Here is a 15363-nt window from a genome sequence, read left to right on the forward strand (position 1 = left end):
ATATATAAACGCACATAAGCTATTGTCATACATCAGTATTATTCGGCGTAAGGAGAGAGAGCGGTGATTGACACGCCATGCTGTGTCAGCCTGACACTGCCGGTTTATTGATATCTGGGAATGGTTGATATCATTCGAAACCATTTCAAATAGATGATGATTGTTATGCACCAGGTGACCTGACCCAACGCGTTTAAAAGCATTTGTCAGCATGGACATAGTGTTAGTAATAACGTTCGTAATACGTGTTAGAGGCCATTTACACGTCACAAATTAGAACACCCCATAATACGTTCGTTGAATTAAAGGAGGGTTAACACTGAATAGACGCTGACCAGGTTGGATACTGACGTCATTTGATGAACCACCTTTAAAGTAAACACTATTGATGTGTGTTGTTTTGATATTACTATATGATACATGAAAGGCATCTGCATATCGCACAGTGAAATGCAACACTTAAATTTTGCACAAGTATGAGGGGCCGTTTAGTGCCTCAACGTTTATATATATATGTTGCATATATAGAGTATATAATCAATATAACTGCATGTTATCCTGAAACTCGCCAAGTCATTAGGTGTGTCGTGATGAATGAAAGCATAACCGGAACTGGGCTTACATTGACGTATTTATTTAACATTTTTTGCATGAACGCTATTAGCCAGATTGTCTCGCGAAAATATATTGTCAGACTTTCGATGATGCGATTTGTCTTGGTAATTATCATAACAATAACAATAGTCGATCGTTCTAAGCATGGGTTTTGTATATGTTAGTGTTGATACAGTATCCTGTATTGGAAATGTGTGATGTGCATGCGGTTACTGCGATCTGTGGTAACAGATGCACTCTTGAAGTATACAGTACAGAAAGTGGGCCTACCTCCATCCGCATACGTCTCGCAGCCATAGCCATCCTGTAGTCCTGTAGTCCACGTCCCCTCGTAGCGGGCGCCCGATGTCGTGCTCTGGCGTACCCCATAGCGTCCCTTGAATCCCTGTGTCCACTCCCCCCTGTACATCCATCGGCCCTTGGTTTCGCATCCTAACCCATGTCGTTTGCCTTGGAACCATTGGCCTTTATAGGCGTTTCCGCTGGGCCAGGTGTACACCCCTGACACCTCAAAGCCGTACTGCCAGGCCCCCGCGTACTCCCCCTGGCCCTTGGGCCCCGTACACACCCCATGGCCATGGGCCTTTCCCTCCTCCCAGCCCCCGCAGTACGTGCCCCCATCATCGAAATCGAAACGTCCCCCTCCCGAGGTCATTTAGTTTGTTTGATCGTTGATGAACATGAGGCGAGTCAGTTTCAATAAATCAGCTGATGATAAGGTTAACAGTAGATATTTCTCCTGAATGTCAGTGATTGAGCTGGCCTACCCTCACATCCCGGCGAAGTGGTAGTGTTGCAGGACAGGGTAGCGTATGCTGACCAGGCTATGGGTAGCAGGGCAAGGCGACACCAACACCGGCCTACCTAGCATGTTCACTCCTAACACGCTACTCACCAGCTCGATATCACGAAATGCAACAACTGCAAACGAAATAAAACAGACGGTCAGTTCCACTCAAAAGGACAGATATATTAGGACACACAACACGAAATTAATGCCGTAACAGTAGGAGTCTTTTTAACCTGGAGCATACGAAATCAAACGAAACGCCGATCCAGAATTATTACGCTAATATCCAACGTTAATTCCTCTCAATTGGAGTCTGCCCGACACACATGTTGTAAACTCCCTAGTATATGTGTATGTAGGGTCCCCCTTGTGCGAGAGAGGGAGGGCTGTGGCGATCCGCTACTGCAGCTGACGGTAAATGCAGTAGAGAAGTAGACGACACACACACAAGGTATAGGCAGGCAGCACACTGTACTCACACTGTATATAGAGCCATCCGTCCTCCGATCCACGTTTAATCAAACGATACGTCGCTCGTTGAGCGGCGCGCAAGGTTAAAGGTTTACACCTTGCCTGATGGAATCAAAACCTTTCTTTCGCCTCAGTTGCCCTGGCTCCGAAACACCGCGGTGGATCAACCCCAAAATTTCCAACCCGTGAGGTGATAAATTTAATCATATTCCACGGGAAAGGATGGTACGGGGCGATGCGAAATTCTCCTCCGTCAGGGTGAATAAATTATGCGAAAATGTCCGCCATAGAATCTAGCTTCTACATGTGTATGGGAGGTTGGTTACCCATATATGGCCGCGAGAGCCGATTGGGTAAGAAGGTCGATCGGTCTGACAAGGAACTCGAGAAGATATACGCTATTTCAATCGTGAGAGATGTTCCGTGTGTTTCTGTGTAGCTCGGCGCTGCTCGGGATCTGTCGGCCGCTCGCTCTCTCCTTACTGGCCGGCTGGTTGGTCGGCAGGGAAGCGATTCCTTCCAACATCTGGTAATGAGAGAGAAGCGCACGCCAACGTGTGGCAAGCGGGCAGGCAGACTGCTGTATCGTCAGGGAAGCTAGGAACATCACCAGGAGACACGGTTGGGGAGACAGTTCATTTCCATACAACGTTCATCCCAACTGACTGACTTAAATCAATAATCGATCCTGCCTCCACGCTGTGTCGTTTTCTTAACAAGTTCAGTGCAGCATGGCGGCAATACTTCAGTTTCAAGATATCTATATTTTTATGGTGGTGTGCATAAGTAGTATTAATAAAACGTTTAGAACAATAACAAACTGAGAAGGCGGCTGAACAACAGGTAAAACAGATGATTTCAGCTGTTACGAACTGCATGTGCCTGCAAGAATGGGTCACATGACAGTCTGTTAGAAGCGACACCTGCATGTAAAGTGCGTGAAAAACTTAAAACCGCAGGAACTCGTTATTGGTCAGTAAATAAACATATATACCCCTAACTGTTCCCTACTTGCATATAGGAGTTATGTAATTTTATTTACTAACCAATAACGAGTTTCTATGCTTTAAACTAGGACTAAATTATACTAACACTGCCTAAATGGAATCAAAATTTACATGTGGTATTGGTAAATGTTTAGATTCATTCATGCAGTGAAATGTGCAATATGGTAAACGTCCTGTTTCCGAATGAATTAATGACACACCTGTTACACATGTTAGTCTCAAGTTTGCAAACACGGACAGCTTGAATAGACACCTGGATAGAATTCACGCACAAGTAGCTTTACGAGATTTTGAAACAAATACGCGCGAACAGCATAATTTCCACACTTAAAAATGCATTACTTGGCTTTCGTCATTATGTGTATTTGAGTATAAGAGAAAGTGCATACACTATATAACGTCTCTGTTATACTTTCTATTAATATATGCGATTAATAAGATGAACTCCAAAATCATCTACAGAAACTAATTTAATTGAACAATCTTTTCTGGACTCGTGTATGTGCAAACGGTGATGTCAGAAACAAAGTTGCGTCATTTTACTTTAAGCTGTGTTAAAAACATTTCAAAGGATAATGTACGAACATGTGACTATCATTATCTCATTTCGCTGCAAGCGTACGGTAGATGCATTAGTAGAAACGTTTTGCGGTGTAATATTACCCACAGTCAGCTGTGTTAACCCCGGGGGTCCGACTTCAGAGCAGGGGGTCGGGACGTGGTACGTAATGCTATCGAGAACATATGTACTTCCCGAATACAAATGTACATCATTCTGTATAATGCCATGCATAAACATCAGCTCACGCTGTAATACACAATCAGTTGCATTTGGTACTTAGCGTCCATGTGTTTCTAGTTTGAGACGAATTAAGTATCTATTGTGTGTTTAAACTATAGACGTATTACTGTATCGTTGAAAGAGGGGCTATATTGTTGCTCCGCGATCTGGCGTCTATTTCCAACGTAGGTCTACAGAAAATGTTGATGAACGCCGCACTGAGCAATATTGCAATATCACGGCGACCTGTACATAATCGAGTCTTGACCAGATAAACAATGGTTGATATCATGAACAACGTTCCACGCCGTCGGGGTACAACGACACACATTCAACCAAGTCGCCGAGCCTGACCACCGTACCCATTCAAGTCGCCTGCCACAAAGAGCGCCGATGATGCCTTGGTTATGATTAGTGCTGTGTCGATGGAGAGATTGAGACATTGCCACTGTAGTCAAGGTAACCATTAACTGAAATACTGACCTGCATCATAAAATGTAGCTGACATACAAAGTGGTGTTTGAGAGACTTGAATTTAGCGCGACAGGACTGCCATATTTTACGGTGCCTAAACAGTGCTCCTTCCGTTGGAGCTCAAAGCAGGTAAAGTCTCTTCTGTCAGCGCTTATAATTATGTACAAACAAACGAGAACAGCTCGTGACTGACCCAATCAACGTTTGTTTGCTTGTTTTTGTTGAGAAAATAAGCGGAATTGCCGACAAGACTTATATATGTAGACGAAACGCAAACCTCTACATGTTTTCGATGAAAAATCATGCTTAGGTTTTACGATTTACATTTGTTTGTGTACAGTTGAATCAAGAGAGTATCAATAACTAAATCAGCCATCATTTCTTACTCGGATTTCTCAAGCATCGTCTGATGACTCCCTTTATACTAATACGTGGCCTGTCCACAAATATATATTGTCCGATTCCATCACACAAAAATAGTGTTTTGTTTTTTGTTTTACGCCGAATACTGACCAGAGAATCCAGTCATTGAGATCACGAGCGTCGATCCACGCAGTTGCGATACGATAGCATGTAATCACACAATCCATTTAGTCAGGCATAGGTTGGTAGGGACTTATATTCCTACCTGAAATCCTAACCTGGTCAATAAAAGTACCAATAAAGGCACGTCTGAATGTTTTCATTGGGATATAAAGGTCATATCATACTGATAAATTGGAATATGCAAAACTAAGTACTAGAAGTTTAGATGGGATAAAACAGTATAAATATTTCATAATGATATATTGGGAAATGGCGGAGGTTTTACACATGGCAAAGTTTTTACACATTTCGATATAAATGTGCCATGTCTCTTAAGGTGACCCCCAGCGGCCCTTACACTTGACGCCAAGGTCACAATGAGTGACCTTAACCTTTATTGTCACAATACGGTCCGGAAAGCTTTACCAGTTGTGTAGGTGAGGAATATCAGGTATGAAGTCTCAAAACATTGATTGTAAGCATGAGGTTGGCAAAAACACTTGCGACGGTCAAATTTGAGCAAACGCATTAAGCCGTCCCTTTAACGGGGGACTGCTGAATACGTTACCCAACGAAGTACTAACTTTATTAATATGCAACTTGAACCTTTTCTTGTCCTTGAACACAGACGTGTTTTGCATTACTTTCAGATGAAAGGCTGCTACAAACATTTGCAATTCATTTGCTATTTTAAGAGATTGCCATCTGTAGGTATTTTCACACAATAGGTGTGATTCATTCAGAAAGTTGCTGGTGTTTTCTTAAGACACGGTGTTGCCATCAGTGAACAACCTCCTAATAATCTAATCTTGTGTGAAATACCCCTGAACATTCGGGTTAGAATAGGTCTTCAGCAACCCATGCTTGCTGTAAAAGGCGAATAACAGGATCGGGTTGTCAGGCTCGCTGACGTGGTTGATGCATGTCGTCGTATCCCAATTGCGTGGATCGATACTCATGATGTCAATCACTAGATTGTTTGATCCATACTCGATTATTTACAGACCGCCGTTATATTGGTGAGTGCGGCGTTAAACAACAAACAAACACTGGCTGACACAATGAGTGTTTTAATGTGTCAGGAAAGTGTTGCTTATTGCAAGGCAGAAAACTCATGCTTATAGGGCATGCACATTTTAGCAGCATTAACTGATGCATGTCACCAAGCACATACAGTTACATTGATAATGATAGGCTTTGAAGCGTGAGAATCCTTCTCTGGATCATCTGAGCACTTTGCCCTCCAGCTTGAAAAATCAAATATATAAAATAGTTCCACGACCCTGTAGCTCACCTGGATATGTGTTCAACAGTTTGAAACTTCCCCAGAGACGGCCACTTAACTTATGTCTTATGAGAGAATTTAAGAGTATGGTCAAAATTTTGTTGCAAAATACGGAGCATGTGAATCCCACAACTACACGATTTCATTACTCTTTGTACATAAATAATAGAATGTGGTCATGAATAGTTTTTCAATATGGCCACCACAGCAGTGATATTGCAAATAGGATTCGTATCTCTTGACACCCTATGGGGTGTCACTGTCATCATTGCTGGGAACAAGCATGTGAAATTTCAGCTTCAGTGGTCCGGTAGTTTCTAAGGAGTGATATTTACTGCTGTCTGGTGGCTGCTGTTGTGGCCGCTGCGGTAGCCATATTGCAATTCCAATTCGACCATTTGAATTAATAGGGGTGTCATTAGTACCAACAAACATGTAAAGTTTCAGCTTTATTAGTCCAGTAGTTTCTGAGACGCATAAGACGAATGATGTGCGACTTTTTCGTATTTTCCAATATGGTTTTTTTACCACGAGGCCTTAAACAAACTTGGAACTACATATGGTAGCCATCTCACCTTATAGATTCAGGCTTCTAGTCCCTTAAGGTTTGAAGCATTGAACAAAATTGAATCCCTTGTAGTAAGAAACGTTCACACACAATTTAAGTTGAATCCATGAAGTCATTTCGGAGAAGTTGAAAATGTGGGAGGTTTAAGCACGACCTGCGATGACATAGGCTCAACTAGCCTTTCAGGTGTGTTAAAATAGTACCATGGCACATTAGTAAGTAGGTTCGCGTACTTGGACGCTCCTTTACCTCATTACTTTGCCGATGTTTCTGTGCCAATCTGCTTGTAATCAACTGTTGGTAACCGAGTTAACATCCAACAACGTTGTAGGTCATGACTGCATTAATCATGCCTATTATTCGACACCTTTCGAATTCAAGAAATAAGATAACAGTTCAGAATATTCTAAACGTGCTTATTTAGCATCGACTGACAGTGTGTTTTTTAACAAGTGGCGAGTGGCTTGTTGCACGTGGTTTACGCGTCAGGGCCGCTAGTATCTTAGCTATGGATAACAGTTCGTGTCATCAGCAAAAAGGGTTTACCAGTTACATTCTTAATCCTAACTGATATCACTAGGCCGCTATAATATTATGATAGACTAGTACATTCGTCAATAGAAACTCGATCCCATCAAATTTCAATACTATCCCAGTCATGTGACCTTTTACCACTTTACATTTACCGAACAATTAAGACTATATTTGGCAAATATACATTAATATTTATACGGAAAATATCAATGTCAACGTGACAAAGGACAGGGTGATAGATGCCAAACATCACCCCAAACACCAAAAATGGGCTTCACAAATCTTGCAAAAGTAAGGAACCGAATTCGGGTTTTCGGCGTGACAAGCTAAGACCATAACCACAAGGCTACTCCATCGCTATGGAAAGCTCATTCAAAGCGCTGCTTGATCTGTCATCGTAATATTGTTTAGGTTCACTGGGGTTTTCGACACATAAGTCCTACTGATGTGGTGTGCAGGAAGATAATACCACTGTAACGTAAACAAGGCAGGGGTGACTTTTGGTCTTCCAGTCGTTGGGTATCCATCCTTTAAGCTAAGGATTAAAATGGATCATTTATGTATTCTTATAAACATCACATGGGAATATGCCCCGGGATATGCTCCATTAATGTATCACACCGAAAATCTAATCAGTCTCAGAATTACAAATATATACTTGTGACGTATTAGAAGTTTCACTCTGCTGAGGTATGACCAATAAAGACGTGATACCTTTTCAACTACGAACCGTCGTGATTCAGGCAATGTCACCGTAGATTCCAGATACCAAGTTTCGTTTACTCAACAGCACACCAGAGTTCGTCAAATCATATCTAACTACTGTATAGTATGACAACACCAGCAACCGTCTTAATTATGTTATGTTTAACTAGTTCATATTACCAAAATAAGTACATGAGTTTCAAGAACCTACGAGGTCATTGCTTTAGGATGAACACCGGTGTTTACTGGCATATATACACAATTTGCAGGTGACCTTTATAACAACACGTAGTCAACTTCGCCACTTGTTTTTTAGATGTCGAATATAACGAATTGATTGTAAAACCTTCAAACTAGTATTCATACTGGTAGAATTGTTGATATACAAGACAAAAAGAAACGCGGTATAAAATTTGATTTGGGGGAAAATTAAATATATATTACCTTCAGTACCTTCAGGAAATCACACATTGAAGGCATTAAATGCAAGTACACTCTCAACAATGGGTTTAGAACCTAAGCACAAACCTAAGGGCGTTCGTTGTTCCATAATTTCGATGTGTTTAGGGTACAAACATATTTATAACTGTGTTTAACAGCTAATTATTATTGGGATAGTACACAATGATATGCACTTTGTCGCAAACATGTTAAAATTCATGTTGTTAACGGCATGTTATATTTAGGGGATATTTAGGGTGTGAGAAGATAGCCAAATTCATGTTTATACCATTAATGTGTTTAGATACTAGACAGCAAACGTGCATTCCCTTTCGGGATTTAAACACATTCCTGAACATGTTTAGATCTTAACATGTCTTGCATGTTTTTAAATTCTAAAAACCAGCTTTACTGTGTGTGAACATAGTTCTCCTTGTGACATATTTTTAAAAATAAAAGGTAACATCGAAAAAGCAGACTTTTGTTTGTTGTTATTTACATTAATCCAAGTGTGTCCTAAACTGGAAATAAAGATGGTGTAAAAATACTTTGGCAAATTCCCTTTCACTCCTCAGACCAGTGCTACTAGAAGATGATAGGTTTATTTAACAAAAGTATTTACAAAGCGTCTCCAAATGGTGAGAATTTATTTTCACAAGTAGATCGTCTGAGAACAGTTCATGCAATGCTAAAAGAGCAATAAGACTGCCCATGCAGTAAGGTCTGAGGAATGTCTCTGATAGAGCTTAGTCCGAAATCCAAATTACAGAAGGAAACTTGTAGGTGACTAAATAAATCAATAAATATTAACATGAAATGTCTATATATACAGTTTTGCGATATAGCACAAGCATATAATTTAGATTAAATATGTCACGGGTATATACAATTATTATGTCACAAATCAATGTTATAGATTTATACTTTGGTACAAATGTCAAATTCATAGTCAACAGGATATGTATGTGAAACAAGACGTGCTTCCATACAATATAAGTGGTATAATATCTTAACAATGTTTTTGAATTAATAAAGTGTGTCTCGAAATGATCACCTTGGAGGTCAGATGATACGACACACCTCAAGCATGTGCTTGTGGAGGTATCTCTTCTGGGCAAAGGCGCGGGAACACTTTGGACAAGAATAGGTCTTGTTCTGTGTGGTGTGGATGAGCATGTGAGAGCGAAGGTTCGATTTATCAGCGAATGCTTTGTCACAATCAGGATATGAGCAGCGGAATGGGCGTTCCCCTGTATGCGTGCGCATGTGGCCCTTCAGGAGCCAGGATCTTGTGAAGATTTTGCCACAAATTTGACACTTGTTTCTGGTTTTTCCATGAACCCACATGTGAGCTTTGTAAGCAGAGAAAGATGAGAATTCCACATCACAGTCTCGACATATAAGCTCTTGTTCACCTGAACTGTCATCGCTCTCACTGAAGTTATCATTCTCCGTGGAAAGACTTAGTTCATCGTCTCTGCTATCTTGACTATCATCGTCTACTAGTAACTTGTTTGATGTGCCAGCTCTTGGCTCACAATACTGTTGGTAGGTGCTCTGACATGGCAGTGTCTGGGAAGATCCAGGAACTCCTGTCCCATTAGATGTGAACTTGTGAGATTGAAAAGTCTTATTGTTTCTATTGGTATTAACACTACTCTGCAGAAGTTTTTGCCCTCTGTGTAATAATGGCGAGTTCAAAAAGATTGCTGGCATTCTGTCAACATAGGATGTACCATCTGATATCTGCGCTGTCATGAGGTTCAATTTGCAGTCATCTTCACTGTTCAGATTGGTGTCATCTACACTGACATGCTCATCGGTATCTTCAGTATTTCCCATGACAACTATAGAATCATTACCCTGCGTCTCAAACGTCTCTTCTTTTTCGGACTGATGAACGTCTCTCAAGGCCATCAGCTCTTCTCGCCAGTTGGCAAAGTCTCGTGGTCCAACTCCTGCAAGGTCAAGTTCTGGAAGACGACGGCATATATAGAAACGTGTGACAAACGACAAGTGACTCAGGGGGCGATGCTTCACTGGAAAGCTTTTCTTTTTAGGAGGCACACTCGGGGGTGGGTCATCGGTCGGTACTGGTGAGGGTATGTTCCTTACCACTGCGCTAACACGACCACGTGGCGCAGTGCTTATTGATAGACCGGACCGAGTGGTCATCACGAATGGGTCGTACACTGGAAACAGAAACAGAAACAGAAAATGTACAAAATAATTTATGCAGTGTAAACTCTGTATAGAACTTTAATCATTTTGACAATTTGTCAGGCAGCCAGCCTGATAATATACTTTGTTACACAGTGGTTTTGCTCATTGACATGACCTCCATTATCTTGGCTCAACATCAACTATTGACCCTCTCTGCACCCCCCTTGACCACTCTCCGCCCTTCTATGTCACCTGTGATATTGGTCACTTGTTCCAACCCTTGAATATTTGGACGATGTAATTTGAAAAAAGAGGCCATGGACCGTGTACAATGGAACCACACAGACTAGCACAGACATGCAAAACTACATGAGACTTCTTATAAAAATGCATATATGTTGGAAAATACATACCAAAATTATAGCTTGAAACAAGAACTATACATGTTCAAATACAAAACAATGTCAGAAGATTAATTAACTTCGATGCAATTTTAAAGTCTTGATGTTAGGTTTTTACTCTCACATATTTATTTATGAGTAGATCTATTTATGCTAAGCTTATTTCCCTCTTTTGAAATTCAATTCTGCTCCAGGCGAACGCTGGTCATTTGTCATCAGTCCTGCCAAAAGGCCTGCTCAGAGCCTGAAAGTGGAATGTACTCTGGTACTTCTAACAGCATAATCTCTGCATAGATCCAAGCATATTTTGACTACTGGAGGATGTACGACACACAAAAGAGCTGACCAGAGGTGCATAAACTGGTTCCAGTCGGATACCGAGGCTCTGTATACTTAGGCAACTATAGGCCTCAAATGTGATTGTTTTATCGTAAATACATCACCATTAGATTTTGTTACATAACATTGTATATACTTGCAAACATACAAATCAACAAATCGTAAGATATCTTTTGCACTCAAAACGTGTCTGACACTCAATGAATATATCTGACATCAAGATAATGTAAAAGCTGTTTTGGGAACACGAACATATATTTTATTAATACGTGTCATATCTAAATATTGGAACTGAAAGCATGGTTACCAGATAAAATTACACCTGGATGACTTTTTCAACATTTTATGGTTTCTTTGTAATTGCATCTTTAACTCCATAAAAGTGTTCATATTGAATCATAATCGATTATATACCACATTCAGTTTGAGTGATAGATATGTATTGTGTATATAACTTAAGCATTTTAATATCCGCACATGGAAATATTTCACTGGCAATGATTCAGACATTCAAACATGGATAGCTGTATACTCACTTTGGCTGGACAGATATTTTGATGTTACCAGTGTTTTATAGTTGTACCTAAATATTTATTAGGCTCTAAAAAGTAAAATGCACTGTAGTTTTTTTGTTATTCTTTATAATGTATTCGGCAAAGTTTAATATTAAAATTGTTCAAGAGAACACTTCACTGCCCATTGCAATTTTCTAACATGTTTTGTAATTTAACTCATTCGTACTATGTGAAATTACAATTGATCTTAGTTATTACATTCAGGGTTATATTAAGGATTACAAACTCTAAGCCCATGACAGGCAAATTGGGGGGAAACGGCATGATATTGATACTTTCTTAAATCCCGAGTTTTGGAATTGCTTTCAATGACATAATAAAGAAGAAATAAAGCATTTTCTTCCTTTTTTTTTGTAATTTTAATGTAATCATTAAAATTCAAATCACCTTTGCAAATCTATAAATTAACAGTATAGTTATGATAATACCTTAAGATCTATTACTGAGATTTTTTGCAGACTTTGGGCTGAATATAGGCACCAGAGAGAAAAGGTATCCTAAGGACTAGTAGAAATTGGCCCATTTTAAGGGCTTTGCTATGTCATCATTATAAGGACTAGTAGACAAAACCTGTTTGTTTCTAACCCTGTACCTATATAGCCTGAAACCTTTGGCCACATACTGGCATACTTGCTACATTGGACCCTGCTGACAATCATGTTTTCCTCGTCCGGTGAATCATGTTGGCTGAGACTAAGCCTAGTGATTAAAGATAAAGAAAGCAACTTCACAAGTTCGACAAGGTGATCAAATTGGCAGTTCTAATCGTTGTCGAAGACGGTAAGCCTACTCATGCCCGAAACATTATCGTGGGTTCGTAATGTAGCCAACGTATCAATATATTGCGTTTAGATTGAGAGTGCCATGCTTACTGTTACAATCATATGACAAGAAAAGTATGGCCTATGGCTATTAAAACGAGATATGGAAAAATCCGGTAAGCTTTCGATGGATGTTCGGGCACCTGCCATATTGAAACTTTATTCATACCTTGGGCCTAAAAGTCAATTCCTAACATAATTCAATTGATTAACAAATAATGATTTTGTATTCTTTTTGGAAAGATTTAGTAAACTCACAAAGAAAAACATCTCAATAAACAACATAAACACATTTTCAATCGTCTATAGGCCTACCACTGAATTTTATCATTTCAAACCTACCGTTGCCAGCAACGTATTTTCCAGATTTGTAACCCCTTACGGAGTTTAGTAGACATTTGGGCATACTTTAAATTTAGAGAAGGGGTATTATACTCCAAAATAAAAGCAGTATTTTCCGTGTTCTGTCATTTTCTAGTCTGTCAACTATCTCCAGCAGTGGCGTTCGTCTGGACCACCGGAAATGCGCAGGCGCATTACCGTTTATGTGACGTCACGCGCGCACCTGCCAACAGAACGTTTACGAGGTCACAGGTTCGATAACTCTGCATAGACACTTAGCTGAGCCAAAACAGTCCGATTCCGTTGCCGGAATGCATCAAACAAACTGATTTTCGTAAAGCCTTGGGTTTGTCCGGTGTTTTGGTTACTTATGACAAATTATACACCAATATACTTTCGAATATTTAGAAAATCAAAACTTAAATCATAGTTTAGTTTACTTTGATTTATAATTCAGGGTGTATATCAATACACTCTTTATACATACGTCTTAAATGAATTTTCAAACCATAAACTTACTTAGGAGATAAAGAAGGCTGGTGTAAAAAAATATCGGTTATAACGAATTAAGTTTTATTTTTATACCCACAGAAGCAAATTCACGATATGTAAAATGAAAGTACTTCGAAATTCGTTATAACAACATGGCGTCATGCGAATATTATCCCCCGCCTACCAAGGTGAGACTATGAATAAGGTTCTAGGCTACCTTCAGCAATATCTCGTCTGCTTTCCAGACCACAAATTAAAAAAAGCGTTTGAAATACCTTCCTTCCAGCTAAATATTTCTACAGACATTAGTATTTGAAACGTTTCAAGGGCACGTTAGAATCTAGAATTCCGGTCACGTGACACAGGCAATGTAGCTCACCTGAACCTTTGTTTGTTTTGTTATGTTGACACGCAATCATTTAGATAACAACCCGTGTAGAGTAATTCTCGCTGAGGTTTGCAAGGAGCTTAAGTCATGCGAGGTTTGTTTGTTGTTTAACGCCGCACTTAGCAATATTAATGCTTTATGACAGGTAGTCTGTTAATAATCGAGTGTGGATCAGATAATCCAGTAATTGACATCATGAGCATCGAGCCACGCAGTTGGGATACGATGACATCAACCAAGTCAGTGAGCCTGAACACTCGATCCCGTTAGTCGCCCCTTATGACAAGAATTGGTTGCTGAAGACCTATTCTAAAAAAATCCGGATGTTCGCGGGTACTCACCTGAAATTTTCGGCCTCATTGATGTCAAAACTACGCAAACCTAGAACCAAGTATTGTATGACGTGTTGTAATACAAACTTATAGATATATTCATGTGAAATGTGAAATGTCAGACTGCATTAGACATACGTGTTGCATTCCAAATCACACAAACTTTCAAAATTTATAGGTGAGTTGGGAGGTAGTTTGGCTTTAAGCAGCTTGTAGCAATATACTAGGAAAATCACGGCGGGGGACCAAATAATAGGCTCCACACATTATAGCCATGTGGGGAATCGAACATGGATCTTCGGTGTGACGAGCGAACACTTTAACCACTAGGTCATCCCAACGCCCCAAGATAGTTCTAAAGGAGTAACGCCGCTTTGAAATTCAAATATTGAATGACGGCTTGTCAGCTCAAACTTAAGGAAGCAAAACGTAGCACTGTCCGCAAACCTTGACCACTTTAGCGAACCTGCGCACACGGGAATGGTGCTGATATATCAAGGATCATTATCGTGGAGAGTGGGTGAGTGAGTGAGTTGGGTTTTAACATTTTTTTGAACAGTATTCAAGTTATATCACGGCGTGTCAGCTTAATGTTGGAGAAAAGCCCTTGATGTGGAAAGTGATGCAGGTCTCAGACGTTTACCATATTGGTGAAACCATATCGTATTGAAATGTACAAACTGGCTGTTCAAATTCAGATCCATGTTATATCACATGGTAAATCACATGATATCTTTCAAATACTATACTATGTTGAAATCAGCCTGTTCTAAAAAGATAGTTCTTAAAAGTCCCAACTTTATCAAAGTATTTTTTGGACATGTTTAAAGTCCACTCAAGTAAAATATGCTTGCCGGTGATTGGATTATTGCAATGGTCGGACTCATGCCGGTTAAATGTAGTGCTAGCCTACCGAGATACCATGCCGCAGTTTAACATTAATACCCTACTCAAACATGCAATACTGCCTCCGAGCCGACCAGTCTCTGTTTCATCCCCTTAATCTCCAGCGCCAGGCAGCGTAACAAATACCACCTTTTAACGTCTTTTGGTATGACGTGGCCAGGGGATCGAACCACCGCCATTCCGCTCTCCTGGCAAACGCTCTACATTCAAGTAATTAGTAAAATGACATTTTCAATATGGCCACCATAGCGACCATGTCTAAAATCGGACATTAATTCACTGATCAATTCTAAAGACATCACAACTGGGTTCACGCAGTATATAAGCCTTGTGGTTTTAGTGAAGCTGTAAAAGATATAAAATGTTCTATAAAAGTTTACGACGGAATGACGACTGGCAATTACCTCG

General features: G+C 40.0%; 2 protein-coding genes across 4 annotated transcripts in view; both read right to left on the reverse strand.

Moving 5' to 3' along the window:
- Window positions 1-2465, reverse strand: part of LOC124113028 (junctophilin-1-like) — a 107668-nt gene extending 105203 nt beyond the window's left edge. Inside the window, exons 1-2 of one of the 3 annotated variants that reach the window (XM_046473269.2) lie at window positions 1885-2465; window positions 886-1536 (exon numbers count right to left, since the gene is read on the reverse strand). In XM_046473269.2, coding sequence (XP_046329225.1) covers window positions 886-1270 — 385 coding nt within the window. In that variant the 5' untranslated portion in view covers window positions 1271-1536; window positions 1885-2465. Of the gene's footprint in view, window positions 1-885 lie in introns of all 3 variants that reach the window. The other 2 variants (XM_048398788.1, XM_046473270.2) reach the window with 2 other exon arrangements.
- A 6314-nt stretch (window positions 2466-8779) lies between these two features.
- Window positions 8780-13016, reverse strand: LOC124113030 (zinc finger protein 160-like). The gene is made up of 2 exons (XM_046473271.2): window positions 12838-13016; window positions 8780-10388 (listed from the first exon to the last, which is right to left on the reverse strand). Exons 1-2 carry the CDS (start codon window positions 12899-12901, stop codon window positions 9259-9261), a joined length of 1194 nt encoding a protein of 397 aa, XP_046329227.2. The 5' UTR covers window positions 12902-13016; the 3' UTR covers window positions 8780-9258.
- Between the last annotated feature and the right edge of the window lie 2347 nt (window positions 13017-15363).

Source organism: Haliotis rufescens, unplaced genomic scaffold (genome assembly GCF_023055435.1).
Source record: "Haliotis rufescens isolate VD_foot unplaced genomic scaffold, xgHalRufe1.0.p SCAF_19, whole genome shotgun sequence".
Lineage (NCBI taxonomy): Eukaryota > Metazoa > Mollusca > Gastropoda > Lepetellida > Haliotidae > Haliotis > Haliotis rufescens.

Coding starts and splice junctions, on each gene's coding strand:
- LOC124113030 (XM_046473271.2), bottom strand. CDS start 12,901: ATGCCCAAATGTCTACTAAACTCCGTAAGGGGTTACAAATCTGGAAAA. Junction 10,389..12,837: donor AAAATACGTTGCTGGCAACG/GTAGGTTTGAAA, acceptor TTCTGTTTCCAG/TGTACGACCCATTCGTGATG.